The 17,413-nt window shown below is 45.1% G+C and overlaps 1 protein-coding gene across 2 annotated transcripts in view; it reads right to left on the reverse strand.

The window, feature by feature from the left end:
- The window catches only part of Ccdc149 (coiled-coil domain containing 149), a 95,336-nt gene that overhangs the window by 63,797 nt on the left and 14,126 nt on the right, over positions 1-17,413 (reverse strand). For both annotated transcript variants that reach the window (XM_021163107.2, XM_029477845.1), the window contains exon 2: positions 965-1,126. In XM_021163107.2, coding sequence (XP_021018766.1) covers positions 965-1,126 — 162 coding nt within the window. The remainder of the gene's footprint in view (positions 1-964; positions 1,127-17,413) is intronic.

A 17,413-nucleotide genomic window follows, 5' to 3' on the forward strand; every position in this document is an offset into this window, starting at 1 on the left:
CTGTGTCCCTTCTTAGAATTGGGAACAAAACACCCATGGTAGGAGTTACAGAGACAAAGTTTGGAGCTGTGACAAAAGGATGGACCATCTAGAGACTGCCATATCCAGGGATCCACCCCATAATCAGCTTCCAAACGCTGACACCATTGCATACACTAGCAAGATTTTGCTGAAAGGACCCAGATATAGCTGTCTCTTGTGAGACTATGCCGGGGCCTAGCAAACACAGAAGTGGATGCTCACAGTCAGCTANTGGATGGATCACAGGGCTCCCAATGGAGGNGCTNGAGAAAGTACCCAAGGAGCTAAAGGGATCTGCAACCCTATAGGTGGAACAACATTATGAACTAACCAGTACCCCNGAGCTCTTGACTCTAGCTGCATATGTATCAAAAGATGGCCTAGTCGGCCATCACTGGAAAGANAGGCCCATTGGACACACAAACTTTATATGCCCCAGTACAGGGGAACGCCAGGGCCAAAAAATTGGGAATGGGTGGGTAGAGAAGTGGGGGGGGGTATGGGAGACTTTTGGGATAGCATTGGAAATGTAATTGAGGAAAAGACATAATAAAAAATATTAAAAATTAAAAAAAAGAAAAGCAAAAGTCCATATCAATAAGTTAATAAGAAAAGAACCACAGTAAACATACATGGTCATGAGCACCTCCGTAGGTGCCAGATCCAGCATCCTGGAAGTACATACATGCAGAACAAACAGGTGGCAAATGCATTTCTACTTTTAACTTTCTTTCATGCTTTTTGGCTTGTTCACATGTCTGAGACAAGTTCTTAGGCTTCTTACCCACTACATAGCCAAAGAAGGCCTTGAAGTCCTGATCCCCTGCCTCTACATCCCTAATGCTAGGGTTACAAGCATAGACTTAGCTACTGGCAAACTGTTTGTCGGGAAAGGCTTACTTTCTAAGAGAGCATGTCCAGACGCTCCCATAGTGTCACTTACAATCAGCTCTCGATACTTCTTCTTCAGGGACTGATGCCGTTCTCGCAGCTGATTGGCCATGAGCTTGTACTGGTCCCTCTCCTGCTGGCAGGTGTCCAGCTCCTTGGAGAGGATCAGCAGAGCCTCCTTCTTGCTCTCCAGCTTCCGTTTACACACCAGGTACTACAGAACAAATGGCCACTGGTTAGAAATGACAGGCGGGCTCCTACACCCCCACGTGCACCGAGCTCCACGCTCTCTCCTTAGTCATGGTTAGGGATCACACACTATACTAAGGAGAAACCCTAGGCTTGCCTGGCACACGGTTCTCGAGAGACAAAACCAAACCTTACCTGTCCATGAGCTTCCACAACCTGGGACAGATACGATAATTCATTTGCGAGGGAGTTCAAAAGTAGAACTGTAAGCCAGCAAGACGCCTCAGTAGGTTAAAGCACTTGCCTTAAAACCTTGGTGACCTGAGTCACCTAAGCCCATAATGCAATGAGCGAACCAATTCCCAACTTCATCCTCTGACTTCTACACATAAGCTGTGGCAGACACACACCATACACATGTACACACATACATGATAATAATAAAGTAGAACTATATTTTAAAATTACATCTATGGATAAATACATCTCTAGATCCCAGACTTATCTAATATGGCATCTATATCTGGATAAGATCACATAAAATTTTAATAAAATTTTACAAAGTGATACACATAAAGGTGTTTAATGAAAAATTTATAAATATTGATAGGGATGATCTCTCCTTAGTAATTTCTTTTCCTCGAGTTTTAAAATTTTTCCTATGCTCTTCTGGTTTTGGTTTTTTTTTTTTTCCTAAATTTTTGAGGATAGGTCCATATGCTATTGATCACAAAAGTGCCCCCCAAATATTGTGAAAATCATTTAATGGAACCATAAATTACTTCGCTCAATCATTGCCACCCATGAAACCCAGCAGCCATTTCCCCTGGAGAATTTCTTCACTGACTGTACTGCAAAACCTCTGCTCTGTTCTGATCTGTGAAACCTCTTCTAGGATCAAACACAGACACCCATCCATCACCAAAGACCAATTCCAGGCGCGAAGTATTTTTGCCATACTCTGTATTCTCCCCGGAACAGCCAGGTCCCTGGCTGGGACTCCCACCTTCAAGCAATGGTATCTCTGAGTCTCTACGTCTCCCTCCTGCCCCGCCCCAGGAATGAAGCTCCGCCACAGTCCCACCGCAGTGGCCCGTTTAAGCCCGGGGAAGAGTCTCCTTTTGCAGGATACATCACACTGCCTAGCGCTCTTCACGTATGTGAAATGTGGCACTAAATACCTTTTGAATTTTCCCCATAAAAGACCAAATTCAGAGCATTCATGAAAACAATTTATAGTTTCATTATACACCCTGACACGGGCGCTTTGTCATTGTGGACGTTCACACAAAGCAGAGCGAGAACCGACTCTCCCATACCGTTTGAGCCAATGCTCTTTATAGACAAAAAGCATTACTCATATATAGTGCTTGCTCAGAACTGACTTTGTTACGTTCAATTTCAAATAAATGAAGGGGGGGGGGGAGTCTTGCACATTAGCACATTTTTTTTTCCAAAAAAGAAAAGTAATTGCTTAGTTTCAAAAACAAAGAGGGAAGAAAAGCCGTTCTGAGGCAGATTTGCGTTGTGAGCGAGGACACTTCGCCTCGGTGGAATTCTATTCCCCACAGTAACAAGATTGGAATCCTGCCTTAAAACACTCTGGATTTTGAGACTGACATTGTCTGCAAGATGGCAAAATGGTTCTGTTGCCACAGTGATTTCTTGAGAGTCAAGTCCCCCACAAGTAAATACCAGAGGTGAGTGGCTTAAAGCACTGAGCGGCCGTCTCCTGAGGGAGGCATTGAGATTTCACAGGGGAAAGCATCATTACACACCACTTAACCCATCCGCCCTCCTCTCGTCTTTCCCCACAGTCAGCAGTCCCCATCACCGGGGCTTTGGGTGTGGATGGCAGTAAGACTGCATTTATGGGATTCATACCTGAGGACCCGAAGATGTCCAGTGGGGAAGAAAATCTCAATTGTGTCAAGATATTCACTAAGTTAGTTTGTATAAAACACCTGAAGAGGACCCTAAAGGCTAACCTTCAACTGGGAACACAGGAATTCAGGTTCCCTGCCCTTGAATGATCCAAAACAAATGGCATTTCTCTCCCAAGGCATGGTCCAGCTTAGAGGAGATGAAAGGCAGTAGAAAACTCCAGCGTCAGGCTCTATGGAACCTGGGAGACACCAGACACGGAAGCCTTGATAAGCCACAGTGGCTCAGAGTTTGAGAAGCAGAGATCTACAGTTTGCCCCTTAGCACACAGGAGAGATGACAGTTATAAACTCCATCACTAAGCGCTAGGCTCAGAGGACATCACAGAAGAGGGGCAGGAGGAGCTGGGTGATGGGGGGGAGCATTGTAAGTGCTGAGGTGGCCACCACATTGTGAACTCCCCCCTGTGAAGGTTTTCTGCATGAGCTCTGACCAACAAGATCCATCAACGTTCCAGCAGGCAACACTAACTGGACTCAATGGTTTACAAAAAAGAAAATGAACATGAAGACCTAAAGGTGAGAAGAGGACATGTTGGAGAGAGTCTGGGGGGCAGGTGACAGAGGAGTTGGGGGTAGATGGAATTACATTACAAAATAAATATATTTTATAATATTTCTAATATATGACTATATGCCATATATATTGTATACACTATAGTATAGTATCTATTTTATAATAATTATATTAATTATAATTATTTATCACTAATACATTAATTATAATATGGAGATTTATATGTAATATATAATATATGTACTTAGAGAAAGCAGAGGCAGTCTGTACAGAAAGTGAAGCCACACTAAGAAAAGGTTGGGCCTAGAAAGTGACCACTCAGCTGCCTGTCCTTTCTTATGCTCACTCTAGTCTAGAGAACTGGTTGCCAAGAACTTTAGCTCATGTTATTTGTTTTTATCAGCAGGATAATCCTTAGGCTGAAGTCTCACTTATAAAGCAGCCCAAAGTTGATCTGAGCACAGAGCTAACAGAGTGAAGATTTGTCTTAGCATTTGCATCCACAGGTAGCACTGAAGATCCAGAAACAAAATGTCGGTGGTTCTAAGGTGTACAGGTTTAATTGATATGGGAAGACCCAGGGGATTCTGGTGCCTCTGCGTGGAAAGTGGAGACCTAATAGAAATGGGCAAGCATTCATTGTTCTCTTTTCCTGACTGTAGATACAAAGTGAGCGGCAAGCTCCTGCTGCCTTGATTTCCCCGCTATGATGGACTATGCCTTGAACTGCAAGCTAAAATTGGCCCTTTCTCCCCTAAGTTGCTTTTGTCTGAGCACTTTATTGCAGCAACAGAAGAGAAACTAAGCCAGTCGCCTTGTCTGATCTTCCTGTCCCTTCTGTATTGGTCTTAAAGACTGGCGACTTTTCAGCATCTCCCCTGTGACGTCAGAAACTTCATCTTATTTATTCCAGATTTCCAGTGCTGTAAAACAAATGCATGGTACACAGCAGATATTCAATACATGCATTTAGAAGTGTGTATGTACATACACATGTATAAAGTAGAATACTGTATTGAGATAATGTATTGATGTTTCTCCTTTGTTCTATTATGTGCACATACATAACACATATAGAATGGGAAGATGAGAATGTATGTACATAGACATTACTCACATGGATGAAGAGGGAACCTTCACATGTTATCTGGAGCTTCTTCAGATTTTGTGGCATATGCAGTACTGCTCCCATGTTACAGGGTCCCTGACTCTTTTGAGGACAGACTTTAGGCATCTCCTAGAGTAGGCTCCTTGTTGTACAAATATAGAATCTGAGGCTCAGCCTAATGACTAGTTAAAGCTAGGGTGTATTCTGTGAATTTGTCTCACTCAAAGTACAGGACTCTTTCTGGCCACCAAATGACTTCAAGTTCTTGGCAAGTAAGGAAAAATATGAATTCAGAATAATTCCTGAGAGTCTTGTTATGATCACAGATAGTGATGATTGTGATAAATCATGTGAGAATACTCACGACTAGTCACTACTGTGCCCTGGCCATTACTAGTGGGGGATAGAAACTTCCCACTAAGGGACAATGCAGGATGCAGTCATGGTGGAAATCCTGACAGAGGGGCCAGCATGCCAGAGCTCATGTTTTAGCTTTGCTACTTCCTAGCTATATGGTCAGACAGTTAACCACTCTGTACTCTAAGCCTCCCTGTTTATCAAATGCAGATGAGACGGGTCTTCACAGGGTTGGGATGAGAGTGTAAAAAGCTAGCATTTGTAAGACATCTAACGTATTAGTTGTAATTGCCATGACTTCCACTCAGATCACCCAGGCTGAGACAAGTGGAGAAAGCTTGGAAGTAAAGGAGCTCACTGGAGGAGGGAGTGACACGTGACATGGAGCCTGTGGGTCCAGGAGAGGGGCACACATTCCTGCCTCAGGGTGGAGGATACTGTGATAGGCAACAGGAAGCACACAGAACTCACGGTAGAAGAGTAAAGGTATGGGGGCTTCCTATCTGGGGTTGAACGATGAGTGCCCTGGAAGGGGCTGGCAAGGGATAGTGTTTGGGGTGAAGATGGAGAGATAAATGAGGCCTAAGGAGTGCACATTTGGCTGAGCAGTTCAGACTCTCTACTCCCAGGAGTGAGGAGCCCAGGGTCTCTAACTAGGGGAAGAGTCTTCTCATGGGGAAAAATGTTATCCCACCATCAGAGGTGGTAAGTCACATCAGCATGGGCACAATTTGCCATGCATCCCACAATGGGAGGAAAAGGCACTGGGGCTTAGGACATTAACGTCATTGCTCTCTGCAGTGTGAGCTGCCCCAGCAGGCCTCTGGAAAACACACTGGCTCTGCCATTTCTTAACGTGGCCTGTCCTCATCTCGTCTAAGAGAATATGGTTAGCCAGGGCACTCCCCAGACCCCCAGACACAAGACACACATCAATTTAGCTTCAGCCACAGAATCTGAGATGGAGGATCATATTAGTGGGTCCGTGAGTCATGTGACTGCTCCACCACACTGCAAAGGCTGTGAGCAGGACAAACTCCACTCTCTGGCCACGTGGATGAAGCCAAGGAATACACCTTTATTCTCTTATTCCTTCACTGTTGATCTTCGGTAAAGTAATAACTCTGTTAGCCAAGTTCCCAGCCGGGATAGGGACAGTGGGTTTTTCACTTTCTTTCGGATTTCAGCAAAGGAGGGATTCAAGTTATTTTCAAGAAAAAAAGAGGAACAAATGCATTGTTTGGTTTTTTTGTTTGTCTGTTTATTTTTTGTTTTGTTTTTGTTTTTAATGTTTGCCATGTGTCTAGCAATGCTAGAGGTAATAAGGACTTTATCTGATTGTAATAGTATCAGCAGCCACCACTGTGGTGAGCTCACTGTCTTACATTCTGTGACGAGTGCCATATTAGAAGGACCCTACTTGTTCTCTATGATGGGTCTCTCTAACAGACAGTGAGATTAGCCCCTTTTCCAGAGATGAGGACTTGGAGTCCAAAGAGGTCAGTTATCTAATGATCTCAAAGGCAGGAGGCAGCAGAATTGCACTGTTATCTGCACACAGAAATCAGGATGCTTTGGTGGGAAGCAAGAGTGAGCATTCTGACATAGGAATATACCAGAAGAGTATTGGCTCTACAGACTTGACTAGTGGAGAGACTTAGACTAGGGGGAGAGGAAGAGGGAGAGATCTGCAGACACTAAGGGCAAGGCCCAGAACACCCACTGCCAGATACCACTGCAGCAGAACTTAGGTTGGAAACTGCCAAAGAGATGAGCTGAGTTCCATTGTTTCAATCTTTGTGGTTCGGTGATACTTTCAGGGCCTTTGTCTACAGTCCTGTGGTCGACAGATAGGTCAGTGACCATTATCTTGAAGTAAAGGAGCTATGAGAAATAGAAATGAGTGCTGGGAATTGAGAAAATGGCCAACTCGGAGGATCCATTTTACTTACTCTTTCCAAACCTTGCAAAGGTTCTGGAACCTTCTTGTGTGGCTCATGAAGAGAGTTTGAAAAATAAATGGCGGGTATTTGCTAACAATCCCTTTTGTTGCCATTGACTCTTGAGCTGCTGTCGATCGGGGGCAGAAGCACGTGTCCCCCGATGACAGTTGTGAACTGTCAGGACTCCCACAGCTGCAGGTAGTCCCATGCCTACCAGCTGGAAAAAAGGAAAATGCCACACACCAAGTAGTCCAGGCAATTCAGGAAATGTACATGGAATGAACTCCATAAAATATGCCCTGTTTCTGGCATGTATACTAGATATCGTGAAATATTTTTATTATCCACTCAAAAATAGATTTCTTGTGAATTGCATTTCAATTACTTTTTTGAAGCTGAGCTTGTAACTCATGTGTGATGTTAATTCCCACCCACAAGTGAAGGTAGCCCGGTACTCATCACCTTAAGAACCCAATCCCACAGTTTGGGCCGTTGAGCGCCTTTTATCTACCCATTTCCTGTTATCTGCAATAAAGCAAATCATAATTGCTACAAGGAAGACCATAATAATTAAACGACTATCTGACATACTACATTAGGATTTAGACAGCTTTACAACTGGCTAACTGCTGCCGAGAGAGGAGGTAGCTCAGTGTCAGGGGAGTATGTCTGCCAAGTGACCCTTTCTACTGAATAGGGACTCCTGGTCCTTAGTGATTTTTAGTGAAGAAATCAAGCTGGCTTTCCTCTGCTGTGCAAGGGCATACCTGCTACCCTAAGAAGGCATCCCAGAGAGAGAATAGCACACATAGCTAAGGGTCATGAGCAGGAACAGTCCAGAAGTTTGTTATCTGCAAACTCACTCTGCTTAGAGGTACTTTCTCACCTAGACCTGTAGCTGGATATTAAATATCCCTCAAGGGCCGAAGGCTTTCTTCCTAGTATAGCAATATTAGCAGGCGGTGGATCCTTTAAGAGGCAGGGCCTCTTTAAGAGAGGTCTTGAGTCATGGGAGCATGATGTTTGAAGGGGGATCATAGGGGACAAGACTCTGTCCTCTCTCTTTTGAGTCCTGGCCATGAGGTATGTAGCTCCGTTCCAACACACACTCCTTACCATCATGGACCGCCTCGTCCTAAAGCTCAAAAGCGATGGGGCCAACTGCCCACAGACGTAAGTCTTCAAAATGCCAAGAAAACCCTTTCTCTTCATAATTCTCTCAGGTATTTACGACAGCGATAGAAAGCTGGCAACACTCGGGTACCCTCTACCTTCCATTCTGTTGTTAGTGCCCTCTTTCTCCCCTGCCCCCAACCCCTTCAGTAACCCCTCCTTCCTACCCAACTAGAAGCACCCAGTACACAGCACTCAATAATCAACACACCTTCTTCAACTCCAATTAAACCACCTCTTTGTTCTGAAACCACTGCTTGCCTCTGCCCTATGCTGTCTGGGCAGACTCGTACCATAGCCTCTTCTGCATTCCCAACCTGCCTAGTTCAATCCTAGATCCTTCTCCTTCCACCACGTGGGACCCAGGGATCTACATCAGATCCTCAGGCTTCATGGCACCTTTACCCACAGAGCATCTTGATGGCTCTCCTACCATTCCCCAAAGCCCTTCTAAATGCTTAAGCAACTGTCAAACCACAGCCCCTCAGTATTTGGCCATAGTCTGCTTCTGACTTGACTGCAGCTGCTCTTTCAACTGCTTTCCTTATTCCCATCCAAGCCTCCTGCTATTACCCACCCCCACCCAAAACACACACACACACACACACACTTTTCTAAGTTTATCCAGTGCTGGGGAAGGCATCCTGATCTGAAAGCCTCTTAAGCCCCAAGTAGAGGAAGAGTGGCTCCTGGTTGGCTGTACAGCATTCTGAATGCGCCTCAATAAGAGAGAAAAGTGTGTGTGCACACGTGCACGTATGCGTGTATGCGTGCGTGCGTGCACATGCATGTATGTGTATGTCACACATATGCACCCTGTGACACAATGCCTGCCCACTTCCCTACTCTATGTCTTTGAAACTGATATGCAGGTACATCTCGTTATTCACCACTCCAGTTAAGCAAAACTGTCAGGGAATTTTACATTCCGCCCCACCCCCACCCCCAGCTACTGCAGTTCAACCAGGCCTTCCACATACAATACTGCATCCCAGAAGGCAAGCACAGCCTCTAGTTCAGAACATACTAAGTGAGATATAACTTACAGAGATGTAACTCTGGTCCCCAGTAAGTCAATGTGCACACACATTGATATATAGATCTATGCATTTAGTGTTAGTTTACATATTTTAGTAATACAGCCATCAATTTGATATTCTGCCTAAGTCTCTACCAGGCATGTCCAACCCACGACTCACAGGCCACATGCAGCCAAACGTGACTATGAATGTTGCCCAGTACAAAATCATAAACTTATGATTTTATGGGAATGTTTTGTGATTTTTATTTTATATTTTATTTTTTGCTTGTAACACAATTGTTCAGTTCTGAAAGGTGAGCTTTGTAGATGACAACATCATATTTATTGCAAGGTCAAAAGGCCACTCAGTCATGAAGATTTTTTTATGTTCCAGGGGGACATGTACAGTTCTACAAGCAAGAGTGTATGTGTGGAGAGAGTGTGGGAGGATCCATCCCTACAGTCATCGAAATGGGATTGGTGCTCTGAACTTTGAGCATGTAACACAAGTGCTTCTGCTTATTTGGGGCATACTGTCCCTTCCCCATTCTAATCCTGCAGATTTGCCACATGGGCACACGTGACCCTCCCTTAAGAGACACAAATGTGTCCTTAACTTCTTAAAGATATGATTGGACATCTAGTGTAAAACCATGTTGGGCAGCCTCAGTGTCCTGCACTTAGCTCAAATCTCTCCCTGCAGAATCCCAGCCTCCCATGTTCCCGCCTCAAACCGTATGTGCAAGCTTTTCCTTCCCACTGTGCCCATTCTCCATGGCTGTACCTCTCAGAGTATGAACCCTCTACTATGATGGTGTTCTCCTCTGTAACTTTTAGCTAACAATGATCCAGCATTCCTACGTCAGTGGCTTAATGATTCTAATGGCATCCTGGAAGATGACTTTTTTTATGATCCGTCTTCTTCAGGCTCGCCATCCCGTTTCCCCCTCCTTGGGATTACTTTCGACAGGCAAACTTTGATTATTTGAATCCCGCAGGGGATGTGCTGGAATTTAAGTTAAGTGAGATTTCAGGTAATTGGAAGAGTTTATAACGTGAACCGCAGTAGCTGGGGGGTATGTAAAATTCGCCGACAGTCTTGCTTAACTGGAGTGGTGAATAACGAGATGTGCCTGCCTATCTGTTCCAACCCTTCTCTTGCTGCTTCTCTTCGCTCCCACCATCTAAGGCACCACGCCTCCACTCACGCTCCCCCACTCCCTGCTTCCTTTGGGCCTGGAAAAGCTGAGTAGGGACACCAGGGAGGAAGGCTGCTCTCTTCAGCTGCTGGCCACAGTGCACCAGGACATCCCTCTTCCTTTGCTGAATATAGCACATTTTTGTCAAACTCACCGCTTCCCTAGACTAATGCTGCTGTCACCAGTGTAAGGATATTCCGACCTTGCCTGAGGCCAAGATGTCGCCTGCCAGTGGGGTGTACAGCTCCAGTTTATTACAGAGATCAGGCACTGCGATCACTCAGGCAGCCAGCAGAGGCTCTCCCATCCACATGCAGGTTGCTGAGTGGGGATCTAGAGCACTCTGGATTTAAGGGCAGCCTGTGCTCAGGTATGTGCTCACGTATCTCTTTACATACTATATTATACATCAGTCAGAGATTGGAAGACGGTATGTTCTGGCTATCTCCACCTAGGAAAAAGATTCAATTCTGCTCTTCAGGGCTGAGCAGCATAAAAAAGACAGCAGAATGTGTGACATGTGTTAGTCAAACTGACTTCAAAAGCTGGTGAACTACAGTGGCTCAGCTTCCCCTGGAATGACAAAGAGATCATAAAAATGACCCCGGGCCACTGGTGGTGGTGCGTGCCTGTAATGCCAGCACTTGGGAAGCCGAATAAGACAGCTTCTAAGTAAGAGCTTGGGCCATAGAAAAGGACTAGATCCAGACAGTGTTGGAGGGCTAGAGTGTAGCTCAGTGGTGAACTATATGCCTAGCAAATAAATAAATAAATAGAGACAGAGAGAGAGAGAGAGAGATGTAAAAGGCCTTAACACTTCTGCTGGCAGGGCTAAAATACCCCTTTAAAAACTCTAACACCTCCTAACTTCTCAGACATGCTCCCAACAGGACAAGCCAGAGGGGACCCAGGGCTATGTTTTCTACTTCAGAAAGGAAGTCTCTGCTTCCTGAGAGAGCTGAGCTACAGTCCCTTCAGGACTCTTTCTGCCTCCTAGGCAGCTGTTGACAAAAAGGAACCCAGGATGAACCACCATGAAGGCATCATTTTTGTTGCCAAGTTGTATTCTGGGGTTTGGGGAAAACCATGTGGGTTTCATGGCTATCAACACACACACACACACACACACACACACACACACACACACACACACACACGGAGCTACTCTCCAAACACAGTGCTTGAGTTTTTCCCTCCTGTACATAATGCATATGGTCTTTATCATTCTGGAGGCTGGTACTCACAAATAACATGCATCCATCATTGCATCCTTGCATGCATCCATCATTGATCAACATCCATCCCCTCTACAAAAGAAAGAGAATGGGGCACAAAGGGTTGGTGTTTTTTATTTGTTTTTTGGTTTTGTTTTTGTTTTTAGGAAGCCAGAACACCAGCAAAACATTACACTTTGTCGGAGCCAAAGTGAGATTTGAATGCAGGCTTGGCCCTGGCTCTTGGGCTACACCATCCCATCTCACTCACAGGATGGTCCCAACCACAAAACAGATCCCCTAAAATAAAGCATTGAAACTCTAACACCACCAGTCATCTTCCTTTGATAGTACTGGGGATCCAGCTGCCGATTTCCACGTGCTAAACAGGCAAAGGGCGCGTTGGCACCTGAGTCACATCCGCGACTCCCAACGTACACATTCTGTTATTACAGTAATCAAGAGAATTGCATCCGAGCCACCAAAAGAAAGAAACGGTCTCCCTCCTTAGGTTTGACAGCAAACTCCACCTTTCTGTATCTCCTGCTGGGCTGAACAGTCCCATGAGTGGACCAGAGCACTGGAGACAGATCCTGTGTGGAAGCCCCACCCCCACCCCCGGCTCTCATCCGCCCATACTGGTGCCAGGTGCATATCCTTTAAAGCAAGGAGGTGCTCCATCGCTGTCTGCCCTACATGCGGGCACCCGCAGCCTCCAGATCCTTCAAATCAACCATGCAAATCCTTACCGCTTTAATTACCCAAGTAAGTAGAGCTCTTGCCACCATCTGCCAGGATTCCAACCAATCGTGATCATTACAGTCGTTTTCTCTGGATGAGAACCTCATAGACATCCCTAAAGGGCCACTTGGGCCCTGAATTTCCGCCTGCAGGATGAAGGTGTCCCCAGCCGAGGCAGCCTGAGGCGGGGAGCTGTTTGCTCCCTCGCTCTGCGCTACACTCAGCTCTTCCAGAGCATTGCTAATTTGCTCTCGCCCCTCATCTTCACAGTGCTTATTTTCTTTCCACTATCTCCAGGCATGACTGATTAGGGAGAAATTTTCCTCAACAAGAGCTGTCAGTTCAGAACCAGCCCACAGCAAAAATTCAGGTGGAGACTCATTCTGGGACTCAGGGTGGGGATTCAAACCATGGGAGTTTTCGGAGGACAAGCTGAAGTATAAAGACCTATTACAGGGGAGTCCATCTATTTCTGTGGCTGCCTACCATGCATACGGATTCCTTATGTTAACAAAGGGTCCCTGTGGGCGGCCCAAGACTATGGCTTTTCAGGAAGATGGAAAATGCTCACTGGCAACAAATCACCAGTGGAACTCAAACCAATACTAGGCACAATTTTGTTTCCACCACAGTCTGTTTATCCCCCACCATCACCACCTCGGTCACTGCCATTAACCAAAATAGCATTTAGACGACAATGCCGCACGTATAGTCTGAAGACCTGACACTTGCCGAAAGCATTCCTGACACAGCGTTGGGATGTCATTGAGGCAGGTCACATCAAGATTGACACATTTCTCTATTAGTAGAGAGATTCAACATCATCAGGATATCAAATAGACTGCTGATCCAGTGACCAGACTGGCCATATCTAAAGGAGATGAAATGCACAGGTGGAAAGACCTCAACGGACACAGCAGTGGTAAATAATAGCAAGTAAGGCCCTAGACTTGAGAGTGAGAGTCATATGCCCCTGGAGACTAATCCCGACCCTTCAACCTTAGCCGAATGATCTCAGCAAGGAAATGCATCTCTTGCTGATCCTAAGGTCTTCCATCTATAAAATGGAGACCATGATTGCATAGGACTGTTAGAGATTAAATGAGATTATACAAACTGCTGCTTAGCCTGGTATCGGACATCTGACCATTTACTAAGAGGTGGCCCTCTTTTTCCTTCCTCCTCCCCCTCCTCCTCTTTCAAGAGATGTGTTTCCGTTTAACTTGCGTTTATGTGTAAGTGTCTGTGTGTTTCTACGTGCGTGTGTGTGTGTGTGTGCAAGTGCCCTCAGAGGCCAGAAGAGGATGGGTCCTCAGGAGCTGAAGTTACAGACTGCTGTAAGCCACCAGTGTGGGTGTGGTCCTCCGGAAGAGCAGTAAGTGCTCTTAACAGCTGAGCCAGTACTGCAGCCCCTCTCCTCAGGACCAGTGAAGAACCATCAGAACCGGTTGACTGTGGTAAGGTACAAAGACTGTTTGAAATGAGTGCTTGACCTACAACTATTACAGCCATGATAGACAGGGTTCTAGGTGCTATGCTCCTGGACACTCATGTGAGGACCTATGAACTAGCTATTGTGATTGTCCCATAAGTGTACAATGTAGCAGACAACACAATAGAAGCAGAATTGTTCTCTGGAATTTCCGAGGAAAACATGTTAAAGGGGGTGACACTTTTCTCTTCATGTAACTCCTCCTTCCTGCCGCACGTTGGTCCATCGAATAGACAGCCTGCAAGCCACCACACCAGTGCAGATTGCACTTGAGGGAGGAAGGCAGCAATGCCTTCCTGACTTATGCAGTGCAGCAGTGTGCACAGGTGACTGACATTGGCCTGGGTGGGCGTGTCAAGTGAGGAATTGAGTTCCCCCTAAAACTCTATGTCTCCGCTGACAGCTGACATTGGCTGTCCATGACACCAAAGTATGTGAGTATTCTAGTGAGTTATTAACAGAGTTTAAATGCAAGATCACTTCCCTTCTGCTACCATAAGGCAGAGGGTGATGAGATGGCTCAGCAGTTCCAAGTGCTTGCAGCTCTTCCAGGAGAGCCATGTTTAGTTCCCAGCACCCACACTGGGCAACTCCAAACCAGCTGCAACTCCGACTCCAGGGGCTCTGACATTCTATTTCTGGCATTTCTGCAAACACAAGAGGCATAGATAGAGACAGCTAGCCAAACATACACATAAATAAAAATGAAATAAAGTAAAAGTATATTTTCTAAACTTAAGGACTCAATATAGTAGACTACCTGGCTCACTCCCTCATCTTTTACTTTTCATTAATTAATTTATGTAATCAGATTACCCCCTGATCACAGCCACCCTTTCTCCTGGTCCCCTCCCCCTGCACAGCCCCTCATTCATCCCCTTCTCCTCTGAGAAGGGGGAGTCCTTCTCCCCCACCCCCAGGAGTATCAATCCACCCTGGCACATCAAGTCACTGCAGGACTAGGTACATCCTCTCCCACTGAGTCCCAGTGTGGGGACCAGGACATCTCATTTTCATTGGTGTATTTATTCACACATTTCCTGAGGCTAGACAGAGTTGGAAAAGCCTGGGGTTCAAATCCCAGCTCCTGCATTACACACACATTCCCGTCTTGGCCCTCAGTGATTGACAGTGGTGGATAAGTCACAGGCTGACAGCATCTGCAGCTTTCACTCAGGACTGCATGAGTGACAGCACATGGGCGGGGCATGGATCACCATGGATGCCTCTTCTCTCTCAGAGATTTCTCTTTTATGTTTTAAAAGGCATTCTTGTTTGTTTGGTTTTGTACACTTATTCTATATGTAAGAGTGGTTAGCTTCCTTGTATGTCTGTGTACCCCTTGGGTTCCTGGTGCTCATGGGGGCTAGAAGAGGGCTTTGAATTCCTTAGAACTGGAGTTATAGGTTGTTGTGAGCTACCATATGTGTACTGAAAACTGAACCCAGATCCTCTGGAAGAGCAGCAGGCACCCTTAACCTCTGAGCCATCATTCTAACCCCCTCTTCTAGAATTTTCTAAGAAAAGGTGAAAAATTGGGAGGCGCAAGTATCCTGGAACTCGCTGCCCTATAAACACCAGCATGTGGTTATTGTGCTAGAATATCAGTGGGGTTGCTCTGTGGAAAAAACGTGTTTGCCACACCCAGCTTATTCTTGTGACTGCACACTTTACTCAGGTGACTCTAAATAACCCTTGGCATATAAACTAACTGATGCTCTGAATAAAGTTGCATATTGCATGAGACTTTAGTCTGCCTCACTTTTTAGGCCTCTCTCTCCTAGGTTCATGCTGCCAAACAGAGTGGTTAACACATGGACGCATGCACATGTAAAACTGCATTCATCTGGCCACCTAAAATTTGTGCTTTCACTGCCTGCAGGTTAGGTTTCACATAGATACAAAAATAAGATGGCATACACTACTGACTCATTTTGTAGAAATGACAACATAAGAAATGAGAGATCACACATATATTAACACCAGTCAAGTCTAGGTAAATTAAAGATTTTTGCTCCCTACTTCTTAAACATATCCATATTTGCTAAATGTGAAATATACAGAAAATTTAAATTACTAAATATTAAAGTTAAAATCCATTATTACCTATACTATTTAGTATGCCTATATAATAGCTTTAGCTGCTCACTTTTCTTTTCAGTTTCTTCCTCATTCAAAAATCTAGGCCATCATGCTAAGCCTTCCCTATTGCCTGGGGACACCCTGCCTGACCAGGAAGAAGAGGCAAGCCCAAGGTGGAGACATAAACCCTAAGTATCATTGGGTCAACTGGTATACCTGTCTCCAGCCCATACCAGTAGAGAAGGCGTTTTGATGCCACCTTTAGGATATAGTCACAACTACAGGGCTTCTGACCTGATTGCTGCTATTTCTAGCCTATGTGGAGCTGAGGCAGGAATCTTGAGCCAAAAGCCAAAGTCTTGCTTTTTTAGCTCAGGTTTTTGGGGTTAGGCCTAAGTGAAATGGAAGCGAATATGAGGAATGATATTTTTCAGAGGTCTGAAAGTGAGGATAGAGGGCATTGAACCTAAGGCTTCTAGCACAAGCCTCTTGTTTCATGGGAAACCATGTGATTTGAAGTTGACATCTCTGCTCCCAGTTCTTGCTGAGTAACCACAAAACAGGTACTGAATAAACACTCAGAATTCCCATATCTTTCTCTGTAAAGTGATGCGTGCTCAGTCTAACCATCAAGGTGGCTACAGGAAGAATGCCCTTTGGGATTGTGCATCCTGACTTTTGGGAAAGTATGTAGAATATAGTCAATATCTTTAAATAACAGTTGATGAAAAATAGATGTAAGGAATTATCTTGTTAATATTTTGCAGGATGACATGATGACCACAGACACTAAAGAGACATCTCAGCAGTTAGGAGCACTTGGTGCTTTTCTAGAGGACCCAAGTTCAATCTCCCATACTCATAGAAGGTGCCCCATAAGCATCTGTAACTCCAGCTCCAGGGGATCTGAGACCCTCATCTAGCCTCCACGTGTGTGTCCCCAACCCTCCTCACCCCCGTACCCACAAATGAAAAAGAGAAAATAAAATGAATATTTTTCAAAAAAAGAAAAAAGAAGTTATGGAACTTCATCACAGATGAGTCAAGTCTAGGTGGTAAATGACCTCTGGGGCAAGCTAATTCTAGTCAAGAGCAGAAGAAAGCCTGGTAACCACTCAGGAGCAGGTCAGATCCCATTATAAAAATTGCTCTTTATAACCAAATGATTTCCCACCCACAGCCTCCGCCTGCCTTTGTCTAGCAATATCTCTATACAGTAAAATTCCAGCATGGAAAGAATGAAAGGGAAGAAATGGGGAGGAGGGGAGTGAGGTATAGTAACCTCACACATCCGAGAGCTTATTAAAAGGTGATTTTACTTACTGCCTCTGAGAGATCACAAATTATAGTTTGAAAGTCAGAAGCTCTGTGAGATAAAAATGGATAGAAGAAGACTTGGAGGGAAAAAAAAAACCCAGACCATCATGTTGTCCTTATAAAAAATATGATGTCTCTTCCGGTCAGAAAAGCACCTGAGCAGCTGGGGCGCAGGGTCTGCTGACACTCGCCAACCGCCCACAAC

This window comes from Mus caroli, chromosome 5 (genome assembly GCF_900094665.2).
Source record: "Mus caroli chromosome 5, CAROLI_EIJ_v1.1, whole genome shotgun sequence".
NCBI lineage: Eukaryota > Metazoa > Chordata > Mammalia > Rodentia > Muridae > Mus > Mus caroli.